At 42.6% G+C, this 19,054-nt stretch overlaps 1 protein-coding gene across 7 annotated transcripts in view; it reads right to left on the bottom strand.

The window, feature by feature from the left end:
• The window catches only part of IMMP1L (inner mitochondrial membrane peptidase subunit 1), a 69,700-nt gene that overhangs the window by 39,233 nt on the left and 11,413 nt on the right, over positions 1-19,054 (bottom strand). The window contains exon 2 of one of the 7 annotated variants that reach the window (XM_073604516.1): positions 16,251-16,405. The exons of 5 other annotated variants lie outside the window; for them this stretch is intronic. Coding sequence is in view for 1 of the 2 variants with exons in the window: in XM_073604511.1 (XP_073460612.1) it covers positions 12,309-12,334 (26 nt within the window). In the remaining variant the exon portion in view is untranslated. Of the gene's footprint in view, positions 1-12,308; positions 12,538-16,250; positions 16,406-19,054 lie in introns of all 7 variants that reach the window. One more of the 7 variants, XM_073604511.1, reaches the window with a different exon arrangement.

The following is a 19,054-nucleotide window of genomic DNA, read 5'->3' as shown; positions in this document are numbered from 1 at the left end:
AGCGAGAATGATGGGGGATGCGAATAATGTGTGCAATCTTTACCCAGGGGATGAAACTCCCTCCAGAGGTCTACCAGATCATGAATTTGTAGAGAATGAACAAATTTTTTGGCGTCAGGGGAGGGGGCCGTGCGTTTGAGGCATATTTGTCCAGAGAAGGGTTCAAAGCCAAATTACAGTCTCCCGCCAGAAGGAGAGTACCCTTTCGATGGGATGCCAGCAGACAACAGATATGGGTCAAAAAAGGTCCTGGGACAGAATTTGGAGTATAATAAGGCATAATAGTAATTTCTGTATTTGGATAGTACCTTGTAATAACAGATACCTACCGTCTGGATCCGCTATCTGTTTAGTGCAACTAAAAGGAACTGATTTGCAAAAGGCAATGAGCACCCCTTTTACTTGGTCGGCGCATTGGCCAAGAAAACCTGAGGATATTGAGCATCAAAATATTTAGGACAAGAGGCAATTGAAAAATGGGCTTCTTGAAGGCATGCAATATCGATCTGCTGACTCTTGATACTTAAAAATTTTCACTCTTTTATTGAGGAGAGTTCATGCCCTGAATATTTTGGGACAACAAGTTCTGGCACAACTAGGGGAGCAGTAGCCCGATGGAGCCACTCGGCATTTTTCTATAGTAGAATCATCATCAATACATAACATAACACAACACCTTAAAAGAACATTTAAAAAGGCACAACCGAAAAGAGTTAGAACAACCTCACAACCAAGATAACTGGTTTTACTGAAGCCGGTCACCAATGCCCAGGGCCACCCATGTACAGGGGGGACAGAGGCGGAAACCAACAAACAACCGGTAAACCTGCATTGATAACCAGATTAGATCTAGGTAATCATATCACACAGAGGGATACTATGAGTCAAATGCAGCATTGAACTCTGAAGCCCGAGTCTTCCGAAACTCAACTTAAAATGTAGAGGGTCGCAACCTTCAGCCCACTATGGACGAGGATTCCCCAAAAACCAGATGGGGATAGCCCGCCCCCCCCCCACAATTGAGCATCAGAATGCTCTCACCAGTGAAAACGTTTGAGTATACAATGGAAAAAAAAAAAAGGGAGGGGGAGGGTGAAGGTTATAATACTCCGAAGGTCAAGTATCACAATTAGAGTTCCAGTTTTCCAGATCCCAGCGCTGCCATCACTCAATTGGGGCATTCCAGGGCGAAGGACCTTCAGGGAATAAAGTAACGGGATCTAGTGAGTAACAGAGTACATGAGCGGCACAAACCGAAGTGTCCAAGTCATCTGGGCCCCAGCTGAATGAGGTCAGTAACATAATGTGGATCAGAGTCCACAATGGATGGTGAGAGTTATCAGGCTCAAGGTAGAGGGAGCAGCAAGGGTATCTAGGACATCCCAGGTGAACCTTGTCAACTCTGTCAGCCGTTGGGCACATCCTGGAAGCGTTGAGCTTGGAGGGTGCGAAGGGCTTGAGAGCCCTGTTGAGACGACCTGCAAAGATCTTGGATGAGAGGATGAAGATTGCATCTTCTTTTGAGGGGGGGGGGGATCAAACTGCAGTTCCTGAAAGTGCCGCCACAGGTCAGGTAGGGAGGAAGCGTGAAAATGGCAGCCTTTGAGAGAACGAGAGCTTAAAGGGGAACCCTCATCTGTACCCGATCCCCTGGTTTTGCGGTTCCTTGCAGATCAGTGTGGTTTCAGGGATTCCACGGATGCGGAGGTTATCTCTGCGGGCTCTGTTCTCTGCATCCTCTAGCTCATCCTGCAGACTCTCAAGTCCAGAATTAAATTTATCAACCTCCTCCTCATGCCCCTCCAGCACTGTTGTAGCCAGGTCCATGCGTTGCTCCAATTGATTAGTGTGGTGGCCTAGCTCTTTAAAGACCCTTAAATAGGTCAGCAGAGAGCTTGCGGGAGGCTGTGGTGATTTTATCCTGCACTATGGAGCGGAATTTATGAAGCATGGCATCAGAGTCTATGGAGAGAGTGCTGACTAGATCAAAAAGGGAACTGGTGCAGGCTATCCTCAGAGCCGCGTGGAGTCATCTGGCTCCGGAGGCTTGGGCGCCATCTTGCCCTTACCTTTCCCCTTTCCTGGAGTGGGGGAAGGTTTCTGATGGGATCAGTCGCGCTGCCGGTTCTGGGGCGCTCAATGCACACCCACCGGGACCCTGGTGGTATCTGTTGTCCGAGTTATTTTAGATGTGTCGGAAGGCAGGCTCTGCCGTATCAGCCGAGGAGAGACGTTCCGTTGGCACAGCGCGAGGAGACTAAGCGTCCACCTTCCTCGATCCCGCGCATGCGCCCTTGGGATAAAAGTTTTACATAAGTAAATTAATTTGACCATTGTAAGCACCCCTGTCAGTGCTGAATGGTTGGTTTTATCTGTGTAACTAATACATCTGCAAGATGGACTTGTTCTTTTGAAAATAGACTCACTAGCTAGATCACTAGGTGAAAATAGAAGCCTAAAAAGAAAACTTCTGCAGCCATCACATCTAAGTATTGGTAAGCTGCAATATAATAAAGCTTTTGGGTGTAATACCGCTTTAAGCTGACCATGCACTATTAAATTCTCTTGGACTGAAGAGAAATCACTCAATTTCTCTTATCCATGCCAAATAGCGAGGATGAATGAATCTCTCCTGCGAGCTGCTGCATTATGACAGCCGGCCCCAACAGCTGTCAGAATATCCAAACAGTGACTGCATCTGATTGTTGACTGAGCAGTGGCTGCATTCAATGTTATCCCTGGCTCCTTTAATTTCAACTCTAAGGATGTTTGCCAGAAGACGCAGAGAGGGCCACCTACGGCTCAAATATTGACTGGTTCATCAGAAACTCCCTACATTTATGACCAGCTTTAGGTCCAAAAGGGGCAGAACTTAGCTGCTCGAGGACACTCTGTATATTGTACACGTGGGATCCAGGGTTACAGGTATCAATAGCAGGTTTATGCAATTCCTGGTGTGTTTAAACACATGGATTACAATAAAATGCTTGGTAATATAGAAAATAGGCAGCATATCAGTGCACAGTAGCCATTTAACATGAAGGACACTCATAGAAGCGATGGCTGGATGTACATAAGTGGAAAAGATTTTACAAGTAGATGGCGGCCTTTATAACCGCTTGACTTTAACATTAGCTGCAACAGAAGCAATTACTCAATATGGCCCTTTATATTCAATAGAGCTCCTATCACAGCTCCATATGGACAAAACAAAGACTGCCACAAAAATTCAAACTGTAAAACCTGGATTAAACAGGTTCAGAAAATGCCGAGTTCTAGAATATTTATGTATGAAAGCTGTGAAAGGAAAGCGAAAACACAGATGGACTGCGAGGAGGGCAGCGACCCCGGACAATGACAATGCTCTCTTCTAAATATCATCATACCACCTCCTGAACAGTCATCATTACTGTAAAGGACTGAAGGTGGCCAGCTCAGCAACCTTAATTTTCTTACAAGGAGCGCAGCAAACCTTCAAACAGATCCTGTGGCAAGTGAATAAAGCTGCGTTCGCTTTTCATCTTCAGAAGACGATAGAAGCAAAAACAAAAAAACATTGCGACCCATCTTTCTTTACAAGATTCTTCACCTACAAAATTGTAAGAAGGACTTTGGAGGGACAGTTAAATTTCACACACAATAAATGGCAAATAACCAAGCCATTTATTTCACACTTTTGGAATGCTGGTATTTTGCCATGCAACTCTTCAAATTTGTGGCATTATGGCAAAACCGTCTCCTTTGAAACACAAAGCCCCCATACGCAGCACAAAAAAAAACAAAACAAACACACAACACACTATGGGAAAAATTAAACATGTTGCAGCCTGTCACTAGCATTAATAATCCCCCTCTAACATTTTTTTCACCTGTTGATCCTGCCAGTAAAGCCATCATTTTTACTTTTCTTTCAACAGGATGACAACACTGTTTAGCTTGGAATTAAAGTGTTATTAAACCTAAAAACGTTTACCTTAATGCATTGCTTGCATGAAGGTAAAAAATATTCAGTCTCCCTGTGCCCACCTTCTCTTGTGTGAAGGGGAAGCGAGGGGAGAAGAGATCAGCGCTGTGCACGCCTGCATCTATTCTCCCCTCTTCACACAGCATTCGAGCAGCAGGAGCCATTGGCTCTTGCTGCTGTCAATCAAATGCAGCGAGGAGGAAGTGGGAGGGCCCAAGTCCCACTGTGTAAGTCTATTGAGCGAAGCTCTGTAGACGAACAGGTCAGGAGCGCCAGGACTACGTTTCTCCCTATAGCCAGCGGCGGGCTATGGTAGTCCCAAGAGGAAGAGGAGGAGCCGAGATCGCCGCTGGGGGTCCAAGAAGAGGAGGATCAGGGCCCCTCTAAGCAATACCACTGCACAGAGCAGGCAAGTATAACTTTTTTTTAAATTAAAATAACAATGTTGCCTTTAGTAACACTAAGTGACACAGAAGTATCACTAAAAAAAAAAAAAAAAAAGAAAAGAGGGTTCCCTTTAAAGTGGTTGTAAACTTCAAGGATTATTTATACCTATGGGTAAGCCTATAAAAAGGCTTACCTATAGGTACTGTAAATATCTCCTAAATGTGCACAGTTTAGGAGATATTTACTGTATATGCAGCTGATGTCATCGGTCACCGTTAAAGTTTTACATAATGTGCTAGCATGCGTTGCCGACTTCCTGACCTGCAAAGTAAAGGCAGCACTTTACTTCTGCTTTAAATGGATCCCTCGCCAGCACAAGTGTTCCCCATTAAAGATTTTCCCTCATCTTTTGTTTTAGGGACAAATCTAAAATTATGGCTCTCCCTAAACTTTCTGCCTCAGTGACAATAGTCACAAAAAAAGGCGAGGTGAATCTGCCGAGTGGGGACACACAGACACTAAAAACTTGACAAAGCAACACACACGTACACAAATACATACAGGGAGCCCTTGGGTTACAAACAAGATAGGGTTTGTACTAAGTTGAATCTGTAAGTCGGAACAGGTACATTTTTTAAGTGTAGCACCAACCAAAAAAAACTATTTAAGCTTTTTGAATAGCATAGGGAAGGGTTACCACCCCTGTAACCTTTGTTTTGCTGTCTGTGCCCCTGTTCAGAAGATTTCACATCACTTTGTCACAATGACAATTGGATTTTGAAAATTTTGGGTTGCTGTGAAAACAATACAAGCCTTGGTGATAAAGCATCAATGGAGACACCTTTTTCCCCATAATAACTCTTACAGGAGTGAATTTCCCTTCCTAGGGGTAGATTTCATCTCACATCCTGTTGTCTCACTCCATTTGTAAGTAGGAGTTGTTTGTAAGTTGAATGTTTGTAACCTGGGGACTGCCTGTATATAAAATGGGGGGAGTTCGGGCACACAATGCAAGGGAATATCATGCATCATCAACAGTTGGATCAATAAGGGCCCAGACTAGACTGCAAGATTTGGATGGTGTTATGTGATCCAAAGGTCCCAAATTTTGCTAAACTTGTGTGGTTATTAGCGAGGATGCTGGATAGCTGTTTGCTCACAAAAAAAGCAATCTATTTGGGATTCGACTTCAGAGAAGTGGGTGAATTGTTTTTTCCATGCTCGGGCCTTATGGTCATTTTAGAAGCTAGGATGAAATGTATACATTTAAACTGTTTTAGTAAGACCAGGAGGCTTGACATGTAGAAGCAGATCCCAAACAACGTGTGCAGAAGGGAGGAAACCGCACCTGGCAGTTTTTTTCCCTAACTTTTGGGCCCTCAATTTTCTTCCCACCTGGTCACAGTTACATAGATAAGGTTGAAAAAAGACAAGGTTCATCAAGTCCAACCTATGTGTGCGATTATATGTCAGTATTACATTTTATATCCCTGGATGCTCCCTCACTAAAACCACTGCCTGTGGAAGGGAATTCCACATCCTTACCGCTCTTGCAGTAAAGAACCCTCTATGCAGTTTAAGGTTAAAGCGGGGGGTTCACCCACACCGCCAAAAAAAAAAAAATATTAAAAGCCAGCAGCTACAAATACTGCAGCTGCTGACTTTTAATACATGGCCACTTACCTGTCCCAGGGTCCAGCGATGTCGGCAGGGGACGCCGAGTACCCGCTCGATTCTCGGCAGCTGCCGCCGCCATCCTAGGTGAGGGAATCAGGAAGTGAAGCGTTGCGGCTTCACTTCCCGGTTCCCTACTGCGCATGCGCGAGTCGCGCTGTTCTTTCCAAGTGGTCCCCGCTCTCTCCTGGGAGCTGTGTGTTCCCAGCAGACAGCGCAGTGGGGACGGGAAGAGGCATAGACTCCCATGGGAGTCTATGCCGGAAGTGGGTGCAAATACCTGTCTTAGACAGGTATCTGCACCCCCCTCCCCCCTGAAAGGTGCCAAATGTGACACCGGAGGGGGGGAGGGTTCCGAAAAGCGGAAGTTCCATTTTTGTGTGGAACTCCGCTTTAAACCTCTTTTCTTCTAATTTTAGTGAGTGGCCACGTGTCTTCCATGAAAAAGCCATAAGGGGGGTCACCAGCAGGGGCATGGCTAGATCTACAAAAGATCTGGGGCTAGAGCCCATAGCAGCATAGTAAAGAAAGTCATACGCTTGGGCAGGCATACACATGTATATACAGTAATATACGTGTGTGTGTGTGTGTGTGTGTATATAAATCCCCAGAGAGCCCCCCCCTTACATCAGGGTCCCCAGAGAGCCTCCTCCTTACATCAGAGTCCCCAGAGAGCCTCCCCCTTACATCAGGGTCCCCAGAGAGCCTCCTCCTTACATCAGAGTCCCCAGAGAGCCCCCCTTGCATGAGGGTGCCCAGAGAGCTCCCCACTTACATCAGGATTCCCAGAGAGCCTCCCCCTTGCATCAGGGTCCCCAGAGAGCCTCCCCTCCCCTTGGGGACCCCTGCAGAGACTCGGGGCTATAGCCCCAAAAGCCACCCCCTAGCGATGCCACTGGTCACCAGTATGGTATTTGTAAATTGAAATCATATCCCCTCAAGCGTCTCCAGAGAGAATAAGTTCAGAGTCCACAACCTTTCTTCATAACTAATATCCTCCAGACCCTTAATTACCCTTCTTTGTACTCGCTCCATTTCATCCTTCCTGAGGACTGGTGCCCAGAACTGGACAACATAATCCAGGTGAGGCCGGACGAAAGTCTTGTAGAGTGGGAGAATTATCACTTTATCTCTGGAGTTAATCCCCTTTTTAATGCATCTCAATATTCTGTTTGCTTTGTTAGCAGCAGCTTGGCATTGCATGCCATTGCTGAGCCTATCTACTAGGACCCTCAGGTCCTTTTCCATTCTAGATTCCCCCAGAGGTTCACCCCCTAGTGAGTAAATTTGTTTCATATTTTTGCCATGCCACCCAAATGCATTTTACATTAAACCTCATTTGCCATGTAGTTGCCCACCCCATTAATTTTGTTCAGATCTTCTTGCAAGGTTTCCACATCCTGCAGAGAAAAGTTATTGCCCTGCTTAGCACCATCCACAAATACAGAGATTGAACTGTTTACCCCATCCTCCAGGTCGTTTATGAACAAATTATACAGGATTGGTCCCAGCACAGAACCCTGGGAGACTCCACTTCCCACCCCTGACCATTCCTTGTAGCCATGTACTCACCCTATGGTCCATGCCAACGGACCGTACTTTGTACAGTAAACATTTATGGGGAACTGTGTCAAATGCTTTTGTAAAATCCAGATACACCGCGTCTATGGGCCTTCCTTTATCTAGATGGTAGCTCATCCTCATAGAAGGTTAATAGATTGGTTTGGCAAGAACGATTCTTCATAAATCCATGCTGATTACTGCCAATGATACAGTTTTCATTACTTAAATATTGTATATAGTGCCTTATCCCCTCCAAGAGCTTGCATACTATTGAGGTTAGGCTAACTGGTCTGTAATTTCCAGGGATGTATTTTGGCCCTTTTTTAAATATTGGTGCTACATGGCTTTTCTCCCCCCCCCCCCCGATTTTCTTGTGAAGGCTGAGAAGAATGAAAAATATATAAAAAGGCGCTACCAGCCTATATCAAGCAATATACATCCTAATAAACAGTGCTATTGTATCAAATATTAGGAGAAAACAAACATAAAATCTAAAAGTGCGCAGGTGCTTCAGTGAAAAGTGCAATGGTGCTCCAAAACTTCTGAATTGGTGAAGTGACTCCCACTTTGGTGTCCCCACTCACCAAAATGATTGGATCCTCAGCTTCGCAGTCTGGGATCAAAAAAGCATTGATCAAATGATCTGGGGATATGCTGGATAGTTCCTTAGTAAAATCTTGCAGGGAGACATTTTAAAGACAGTCAAAAAGTTTTGGAGCACCGTTGCACTTTTAGATTTTATGTTTTTGTTTTTTCCTAACATTTGATACAATAGGGCACGGTTTATTGGGATGTATATTGCTGGATATAGGCTGCTAGCGCTGTTTTATATATTTTTCATTGTTTTAAGCTTGTAGCACCTTTGTGCAGCAGCTGCGGTCTTCCTATTAATTTTTATTAATTTTGTTTATTCATATTTTATTATTTGAGTAAACACTCCAGCACGAGTTTTTGAATTTGATATATTGAGAAGAATAAATTCAATACCTTCACCATCTCCCCATCCTTTGTAACCAGATGTCCTTCCTCATTCTTTATGGGGACAATATGGTGTGTCCTTTTTTACTGTTTCTATACTTAAAGAATTTCTTGGGATTTTTTGCTCTCCTCCGCTATGTGTCTTTTGCGTTTGATCTTAGCCGCCCTAATTGCACCCTTACATATCTTGTTGCATTCTTTGTAAAGTCTGAATGATGATGATGATCCCTCAGCCTTGTATTTTTTGAAGGCCTTCTCCTTTGCTTTTATATGCATTTTTACATTGGAGTTAAGCCATCCAGGACTTTTGTTCGCTTTTAAAATTGATTTCCCAATGGGATGCACTGGCTAATGCCAATATGCTCTTAAAGCAAACCCATCTCTCCTCTGTGTTCTTTGTTTCCAAGATTTTACCCCAATTTATATCTTCTAGCAAGGTTCGTAGTTTAGGGAAGTTGGCTCTTTTGAAATTCAGTGTCCCCCTCCCCCCTTTTTTTACCCTCTCTATCCCTGCAATAAAGGGAATACCATTGAATTGTTGCCAGCCATTCATGAGAGCTGTTGAACCAGGTCTCTGAAATTCCCACAAAATCGAAACCCTCCTCGTTCAACAGCATCTCTAGTTCACCCATCTTGTCCGCCAGGCTCCTGGCATTGGTGAACATGCTACATAGTTTAGACCGATCGCATACTGTCCTCTTATTGGGTGTTCAGAGATTGCAAATATGACTTGTTACTATACTTACCTCAGGTTTATGTGCTTTAGTCAACCCTACCACTAATGTCCCCCAATACTACCCTCTGGAATATGTTCATTGCTGACTATCTCTACCTCTGGACCCCCCCCCCCCCCCCGTCGCCTAGTTTAAAAACCCCTCTAACTTTTCGGCCACCTTTACTCCCAGCAGATCTGCACCCTCGTCATTTAGGTGCAGAATCCGTCCCTTCTATAGAACTGGTGACCTACTGAGAAGTCGGCCTAGTTCTCCAGGAACCCAAACCCCTCCTTACTACACCATCTCCTCAGCCACTTGTTTACTTCCCTAACCTACCTCTGCCTTTCTGATGTGGCTCAAGGTACCGGTAGTATTCCTGAGAATACAACCTTGGAGGTCCTTTTCCTCAATTTAGCTTCTAAGTCCCTAAAATCGTTCTTTAGGACATTCCAACTGCCTCTTGTCATTGGTGCCAACGTGCACATGCAAACAGAGTAGTCTGTTGACTTGGGAATAGACCAAAGAAATGAGCTTAGATGTTAAGGGAAGTAGAGTGTAGTGGCTAGTGTGTTCAAAGGCAGTCAGCGAGTCTGACTTGGAGAAGTGATCCAGTGCCGAAGTTTGGCATACTGAAAAAAAAAAAAAAAAAAAAAAAAAATCAGACTAGGGCTCCTTAAATCGGCTCTGTATGGTCCCCCAGGATGACAGACCCCGTTTCCATGAGAGAGTACACCACTGTAAGTTTATATGAGGTCCACCAAAAAAAAAAAAAAGGAGGTTGAGGATTCAAGACATGGTAGGAAAAAAGGATTAACCGTAATGGGGTGTTGCGGAGAAAGCAATTAACCAGAGTATTTGATAGAATCCCATATTTTCAGGGCATCGATAAGGGGCGAAGGGTATTTATAAATCTTTTTATAGGCTTAGGTTATATGGCTATGCTCTTTAAACCACAAAAAAAAAAAAAAAAAAAAAGAAAACAAGAAATTCCAGTGGAATAGCTTAGAATTTACTACATACATTAAGAATTATATTTTCAATTAACCACTTGCCAACCAGCCATCATTATACCGCAGCAGGTTGACACGATCCCAGGAGCCGTCATAGCTGTACGTCGGCTCCTTTAAGCGGGATAGTAGTCACGAGAGGCAGAACAGGGACGTGTGTGTGTGTGTGTGTGTAAACACACAAATCCCTGTTCTGAGAGGAGATGCAGATTGTGAGTTCTTAATAGCTAGGAACCACGATCTGTCATCTACTATAGTCAGTCCCCTCCTCCTACAGTTAGAACACACAGTCAGGGAACACAGTTAACCCCTTCCCTACCAGTGACATTTATACAGTAATCAGTGAATTTTTATAGCACTGATCACTGTATAATTATCAATTGTCCCAAAAATGTGTCCACCATGTTGTCGCAGTCATGATAAAAATTGCAGATCGCTGCCATTACTAGTAATAAAAAAAAAAAAAAAAAAAAAAAAAAAGCCATAAATCTATCCCCCATTTTGTAGACGATATAACTTTTGTGCAAACTAATCAATATACACTTATTGTGATTTTTATTACCAAAAATATGTAGAAGAATACATATCGGCCTAAACTGAGAAAAAAAAAAATGGTGATATTATAGCAACAAATACAAAATAGTTTTTTTTTCAAAATTGTCGCTCCTTTTTTGATAGAGAAATAATAACTGCGCTAAAAAAAAAAACAAAAAAAAAAAAACTTAGTGTATGAAGAATAGTTACACTGATACTGATAGAGCGAGCACAAAATTTTTTTTTTGTGATAACATGGAAAAAATAAGGTGAAAAAGTCAAAACAGTCTCCTTTAAACTAGGTTCAGAATGAGAACGTGCAGTCTTCCATCACCAGTGGATATAAAACACCAAACCAAATGCACGCTTACCAGAGGCAAGCGAGAATGAGCTTGCGGCTAAAAACCCAGCCAGGGCCTTTCTAGAAAATATCAGGAATCAAACTCCCAGGAAACACTGATCCAGGATCGGTATCACATTCAATAGGTGGAAGGGGCCCTTGGTGCCAACCGTGTCAGTGATCCTCCTTTCTCGCGGATGTTCAATAGGAGCAGGAAGTCCAATTGAATCCTTCTTCTCTGTAGGAGACCACTGATTTGGAGGTATCCCTGTCTGACATATGGCATCTTTTTTTTTATGTCAATTTTGTTTGGGTACAGCGTTGCACGACCGTGCAATTGTCAGTTAAAGCGACGCAGTGCCGTATCGCAAAAAGTGCTCTGATCATTGACCAGCCAAATCTTCCGGGGCTGAAGTGGTAAAAAAAAAAAAGCCATTACAAAACAGATCTAAATATCAGCTGAAGAAAAGCAATCATGTACAGTCGTCATTAATCCCCACATTATTTTTTAATCCATTAATTAAACATAAAAAAAATATATATATATCATCACTTTTAAATATGCAGATCCCATCGCTCAGGAACAAAAGCATACGTACAAAAGAGGCTTTTTAATAAATTTCAAAGCCCACCAGAGCCCAAGTCTCATTAAGATTATAAATTACACAAACATGGAACGAAGATTTTTTTTTTTAACTGCAGTGCAGCTAAGCAGATTACAGAAAACCCCATGTTCCATCTGAGGAGTCTTCATGGACTTCTCCGATGGGGGGGCTTGGAACAAGAAATAAAAACTCCAACCCCATCAACTAGGTGGAGAGAAAAACCCTTGTGATCTTTCCTTTTTTGTTCAGCAGATGACAGCCAAATATGTTGATTATTCTTTTAGCGCAGCTAATCTTGTAAAGACAAAGAAAGATGAGGGGAAAGGAAATTATTAAAAGGTGAGCACACAAAGCTGCTGTGTTGAAATTACACTTTAATTCCAATTTTGTTTTGAAAGGGAAACTAATGTCCTTTTCGCTGTTGATAGATACATATATCTAAATAATCTTGCCTCCAAGTGTTCATGTTTTATAACCTCAAATTAGTGTATTTTTTTTTTTTTTTTTTATAAATTAATGAATGCGGGGGAGCAGCTTTACCTACTGAAGGATTTGTATTCGTTCATCCAGTCACAAGATTTGCACAGCTCTGTTTCTCAGGTCACTGCAATAAAGCAACACTGACAAGTCTTGTCCCACCCCCAGCCTTTGAGTGGTCAGTAAAAAGGAGATGAAGCACATTGGTGATCAATCGGCTCTCTATCAGCACGTTCCTTGTTCGCACATTTCTTTTGGCATTTGATCACCTCTGCAGGTTTTATTTTTTGCGCTAAAAACATAAAAAGACCAACAATTTTGAAAATATAATACAATATATTTTATTTTTTAGTATATATGTATGTGTGTGCATACATACTCTCTCATACTTTCTGCTATAAAACTTACCCAATAAAAAACAAAAAACAAAAAAAAAAAACACATTTATTAATCTATTTAGACCAATATGTAATCTGCTAAAGATTTATGGTAACAAAAATAAAATCCCAATAAGCGTATATTGATCGGTTTGCGCAAAAGTTATAGCGTCTACAAACTATAGGATAGTTTTATGTTTTTTTTTTTTAATTTACTAGTAATGGCAGCGATCAGCAATTTTTAATCGGGACTGCCACACTGCGGCAGACAAATCTGACACCAAGTGACACTTTAGGGACTGACACCAATACAGTGATTAGTGTTTTACAAAAAAAAAAAAAAAAAAAAAAAAAAGAGACGACACACACTACTTTCACTGTACCAATTATACTGGCAGGGAAGGGGTTAACATCAGGGGCGACCAAAGTGTTAAGTGTGTTCCTAGGGAGTGATTTTAAACTATGGGGGATGGCTCAACTAGAGGAAAACAGAGATCCGTGTTTCTGCTTATCTCCATCTTCCTCTGACAGAGTGGTGGTCTGCCTTATTTACATATGCAGACCGCCGTTCTGTCTCTCCTGTCAACGATCAGCGGGTCCCGGCAGACATACCGTCCGCCAGACCCCTGATTGACTCCTGCTGTGTCCAATCACAGGGGGAACGGGTTGCCGGCAGCGTGCTCGCCCCAGACCCTGTGCACAAAATCACGTACAGGTGCGTGATTTCACGCAGGTGGGGTGGTCCTTAAGTGGTTAAAAGAATTACAGGTATGGTATATTTTTATATATAGTTACATTAGTCAAGCTTGGAACATTATAACCAGGTCTATACCATACCTGACCGATTCCCCCTGAAATTACCAAAGTAGACACCACAATTTTAGTGTTCTCCATTTGTTTTCGGGTCCTGTGCTGAGAGACTGGCCTGATGCATTCTGAAGAGGTCGGTCATGTGACATAAGCTCCATTCACAGAATGCTTTGCTTCTCTGAATGAATGCAAAGTGTTCTCTGACTGGACGAGGTGGAGTAGCGATATCACATGCACCACCTCGTCCAATTAAGGAAGGCTTTTGCATTAATCAGAAAATGCAAAGCATACTGTGAATGGCGCCCTTGCCAAGTGGGTGACCTCCTGTGATCACAATGCATCAGACCTGCTGCTTAGCACAGGTTCTGAAAAAAAGTGGTAATCACAGATTGGCTACCATGTACAACTGCACAAGATTTTGCACTCTCCAGTTTTAGTAAATCAACCCCAATATGTTTAGTGGAAAACTCACTTTGAGTAAAAGCTGCAGGTAAACATTCTTATAGGACCAGTACTGCTCCAATGAGAGGTCAATGATGGCCTCCAGTGCTGGATGGGAGACTGAACAGAGAAAGATTAGAGGCGATCTGAGATATGCCTTTTCATGACATATGCTTTCTGTATCCTGTACCCCATGGGTATTCTCTTTTTATCCTGATCACAGAAAACTGAGGTCGAATTGTAACCAACATAGCAGTCTGGTAGCATGCATATTCTGAAGGTGGCCAGCAATGGCAACCAGCATAGTATACCCAGTTTCCTTTAAAGCTGAACTCTATCTCTGCATTCATTAATAAATTGCTAAATCTGTTTTCTTAACCATTTGACCTCTGGAAAATTTACCCCATCTTCATGACCGGGCCATTTTTTGTGATATGGCACTGCACTACTTTAATTGACAAATGCGCGGTTGTGCAACACTGTACTCAAATACAATTTCTGTCCCTTATTTCACACAAATCGAGCTTTTTGGTGGCATTTGATCACTCTGCTTTTTTTGCACTATAAAACAAAAAGACCAACAATTTAGAAAAAACAAAACAAAAAACAAATTTTTTGTGCTATAAAGCACAGCCATAAAACAAAAACAAAAACAAAAAAAAAAAAAAAAAAAAAACTAAATTTCTTCATAAATTTAGGCCAATATGTATTCTGCTACATATGTTTGGTAAAAAAAAAAACAAAAAACAAAAAAACAAAAAAAACAAAAAAAAAAACACAGAAAAACAATAAGTGTATATTGATTGATTAGTGCAAAAGTATGTACCTACAAACTATGAGAAAAATATATAATATAATATACACACACACACACATATATATACACACTTTTTTTTAACTAGTTATGGCGGCGATCAGCGACTTATAATGGGACTGTGATATTGCAGCAGACAAAATCGAACACTGACACTTTGCAGGAACCAGTGACACAAACAATGATCAGTGCTAAAAATATGCACGGTCACTGTACTGATACTGACTGGGAAGGGGTTAAACATCTTGGGTGATAAAGGGTTAACTGTGTGCCTAGCCAGTGTGGAGGGGGGCATAAAGTCAATGTCTATTACAGCAACCAATGTTGTAGATCCTTGTCAATTGACCGATCCTGGTTACATTGACCAAACACGATCATGACCATATTTAGTCAATGACATTACACAGGATGCCCAAGCCAGCTTGTTTACAAACAGCAGCAAACCAGGAATCCATCATTTTGCAGCATCACCACAAAATGACAGAACCCTGCCTACTGTTTGTAAACAAAGTAGCCAGTTTTAAAGGGTTGGATCTCACTACTCCTCAACTTCACATGCAACTTAAGTATGTCCGCGTGAAAGAGGCCTTAAGCGTACACCCGTGTGAGGGCCATGTTTTGCATGCACAAGATGCAGAGGTGTTCCATTCATGTCAACTGAAACACAGCTGCTGAATGGACACAGCCACTGCTCCAAATAGGACATACGTGTCTCTAAATGCCAACAACGCAAGTTCAGGGACCCACACAGATGTCCAATTTGGAGCAGCGGCGTTCCAACTGACATGAATGTGACTGCCTGCACATGAATGCATGGAACACCTGTTGATCCTGTATAGACAAAATATGGCCCCGATCTGGCCCCATTTTTCAGCGTTCTGTTCGGCATTTGTGGACTTACAGCTCCAGCAAAATGAACTGTCCAGTTAGCACATAACTATTGGAGAGTATAACTTATGCCCAGTACACATGAGCAGAATTTCCGTCGGAAAAATCTTGGATGGTTTTTCCGGAATTCCACTCAAGCTTGCCTTGCATACACACGGTCACACAAAAGTTCTCTGAACTTTCGACCGTCAAGAACATGGTGACGTACAACACTACAACGAGCCAAGAAAATTAAGTTCAACGCTTCTGAGCATGTGTGATTTTTTGCACATCTAAACTGCATACAGACGATCGCATTTTCGGATAGGAACTTTTCCCGACCGAAAAATAGAGAACCTGCTCCCAATCTTTTGCGGGCTGGAATTCTGCCAGCAAAAATCTGCTGGAGCATACACACAGTCGCATTTTCCAACTTAAAGCTCTCATCAGAGTTTTGCTGGCGGCATTTCCGATCGTGTGTACGCGGCATAAGCATTTTGGTATTCATGTACTGCATTGTTTTTACCATTTTTTAGGCAAACTAGTCACTAAAATTTTGAAATGTTCTTTTGCAAGTCATTTTGGTTTCCCCATAATGAGGTCCTCCAAAATACATAACATTTTTCTTTGTTTTACTTTCATATGTTCATACAAAACAGTGTGTAGCAGAACATCAAGTAGTAATGCAATACATACCAGTAGCATCTCCCGCACACAGCAAAATATGCCAACACCTCACACAGACAAACACTTCCAGCTCAGGTCATAGAATTAAAATGTCTCATTCTTTTCTAGCAGGATTAGGGACCCCAGCACTGCTGGTTGGAGAGGATCTGAACTCTCATCCTATTCTGCCAAGTAGAAGGAAAAATGAAGTCATCTTCTTTGTAATCATAACTCTAGGCTCACGCTGTTCGCTGCTTACCAACATCCCCAGACACAAATACCTTGTTTTCAGCACTCAGCATGACCCCAGCAGGAAGCTAAGGAAATCACATGACTGAGAACCCCAACTAGTCAGGTGACACAATGGATAATCTGATTTGTTGACCATAAAACATTAACCCATTTAGGGACAATGGTCTGTGGTGGAGAGCATGACAGGCCTCTGCTTAAAAAGGGGTTAATTGGCACAACCCAATGCCACTACATTCCAGAATTGATGAGGGAAGAGGCTTTCCGAGAAGAGAATGGCAGACGCTAGTAAGAAGATTAGGAACGTTGAATGCGATTGATGACAAGGCAGTTTTCTAATTGTGTTCACAATAGATACCCTGGAACCAAGGAAGAAAATGGCCGACATAACAGATAATACTTTTTAAAGAAAACAGCCAGGAGACTGTATGGCAGACAGATCCTGGCACTGGATGAATACTCATCTGCTAAAAAGAGGAGTACAGTATATGGAGAAAATATCGGGTGCTTGTCAGCAGTATAAACAGATCTGTGGAGGGGGCAGATTCCACAGGGACATTCCTAACTAAGGATCATAACAGAAATTTGGAATGTTCTGTCTATTAAAATATGCAAAGATTCCATGAAGTGGACCCTACCCTGGCTAAGAATACCAGAGACAGTCGTAATGAGTGCAGTACAGTCGTGTTCTTGAAATAGAGAAAATATACAGATATGGCTAATTATTTTTGGACTTTAAGCTCAATAGAGCTTAGCATCTTTAAATCCTTTCCACCCAAAAAATAAATGATAAATTAAAAGTCAGCAGCTACAAATACTGCAGCTGCTGACTTTTAAAACAAGGACACTTACCTGACGAGGGAGCCCGCGATATCCTCACCCGAAGTCGATCTGCCCCTCGGCTCCCGGGTGGAGGCGCCGGCATCTTAAGTAAGGGAATCAGGAAGTGAAGCCTTGCGGCTTCACAGCCTGGTTCCCTACTGCGCAAGTCAAGCTGCGCATCCCGACTGGTCCCTGCTGTCTTCTGGGACCTGAAGGACAGGGGAGGACAGGGGAGGGGCCAGACATGGCGTGGATCGCCGCAAATTCTGCAGCAATCCATCACCAGAAGTAGGACTAAATACCTGTATTAGACAGGAATCTGCTCCCCCCCCCCCCCGAGTGCCGAATGTGACACTGGAGTGGGGGAGAAACCAGATAAGTGGAAGTTCCATTTTTGGGTGGACCTCAGCTTTAAAAGTATCACTAAACCCACATAATAATAATAAAAACAAAAAAAAAATCAACACACTTGGTAGATCCTGCTCTCCCCCTTCTGTCCATCTCTCCAATTCAACTAGGGATTTTGCAGCTGTGGTGGCAACTCTTTCACTAAGTTTCTATGCTAAGCATTTCCTCCCCATCACCTGAGCAGCCCATGTGATTATAGGAGTAAAGCTGCACGATTCTGGCTAAAATGAGAACAATAATTTTTTTAGCTTAGAATAAAGATCACGATTCTCATGGCGTAAGATCATGTTTCACATTATACGAAAAAAACCTCAAAGTTAGACTTACCGGTAACTTATTTTCCAGGCGTCTTTCAGGACAGCACCTTGAGAGCATGGCTCCACCCACTTGTCAGGAAACACACCTCCAACAAACTTCTTTAAAAAAGGAGGCTCCTTCCTCCCCTACTACTACCAGTAGTAGTAGTAGTAGTAGTAGTAGTAGTAGTAGTAGTAGTGTAGGAACCTCCGGCCCAAGCTGGAACACATAATCAGAATATGGTTAGTCACAGCATAATAAACAATAAGGGCGGGTTGCTGCAGTCCTGAAAGACTTCTGGAAAACAAGTTACCGGTAAGTCTAACTTGATTTTTCCCTTAACGTCTTTCAGGACAGCATCTTGAGAGGATAAAAGACTTACCCACTAGGGAGGGACCATAGCCTGCAAGACCTTTCTGCCAAAAGCCTGATCACTTGCTGACAGAAGATCCAGTCTGTAATGACTGACAAACATAAGGTAACTTGACCACGTAGCCGCCTTACAAATTTTGATCTGGGGTGGCACCAGCTATTTCTGCCCATGTAGTGGCCTGAGCCCTGGTAGAATGTGCTTTAATTCCCAGCGGGGGAGATAGACCCGACTGCGAGTAGACGGCAAGAATAGCAGATTTAAGCCATCTAGCTATTGACAAACGTACAAAGAATCCGAAGCCCGAAAATCCTTTGTTACTTCTAAATAATGTAATAAAGTTCTTCTTACATCCAAATTGTGGAATTGGCTTTCTTTTTCCCCTGAAGGATTTGAGCAAAAGGTTGGTAGGATAATCTCCTACAACCTGTTGTGAGCCGACGCTACCTTTGGCAAAAACTCCGGATCTGTTTTGTGTATAATCCTATCCATGTAGCTGGATAGAAAGGGTTCTTTAATCGATAGGGCATGCAGCTCACTAAATTCTCCTTGCCGACGTTATTGCAACAAAAAATAAAGTCTTAAAGGGTAAGATTCTTGAGCGATATTGCTTGTAGTGGTTCAAAAGGTTCCTTTGTGAGGGCTTGTAGGACCACTGATAGAGCCCATTTTGGAAAGTGCTTAGCTG

Source organism: Aquarana catesbeiana, linkage group LG11 (genome assembly GCF_042186555.1).
Source record: "Aquarana catesbeiana isolate 2022-GZ linkage group LG11, ASM4218655v1, whole genome shotgun sequence".
Lineage (NCBI taxonomy): Eukaryota > Metazoa > Chordata > Amphibia > Anura > Ranidae > Aquarana > Aquarana catesbeiana.
The sequence above is the reverse complement of the archived record's forward strand: the minus strand, read 5'-3'. Positions and strand labels throughout refer to the sequence as shown.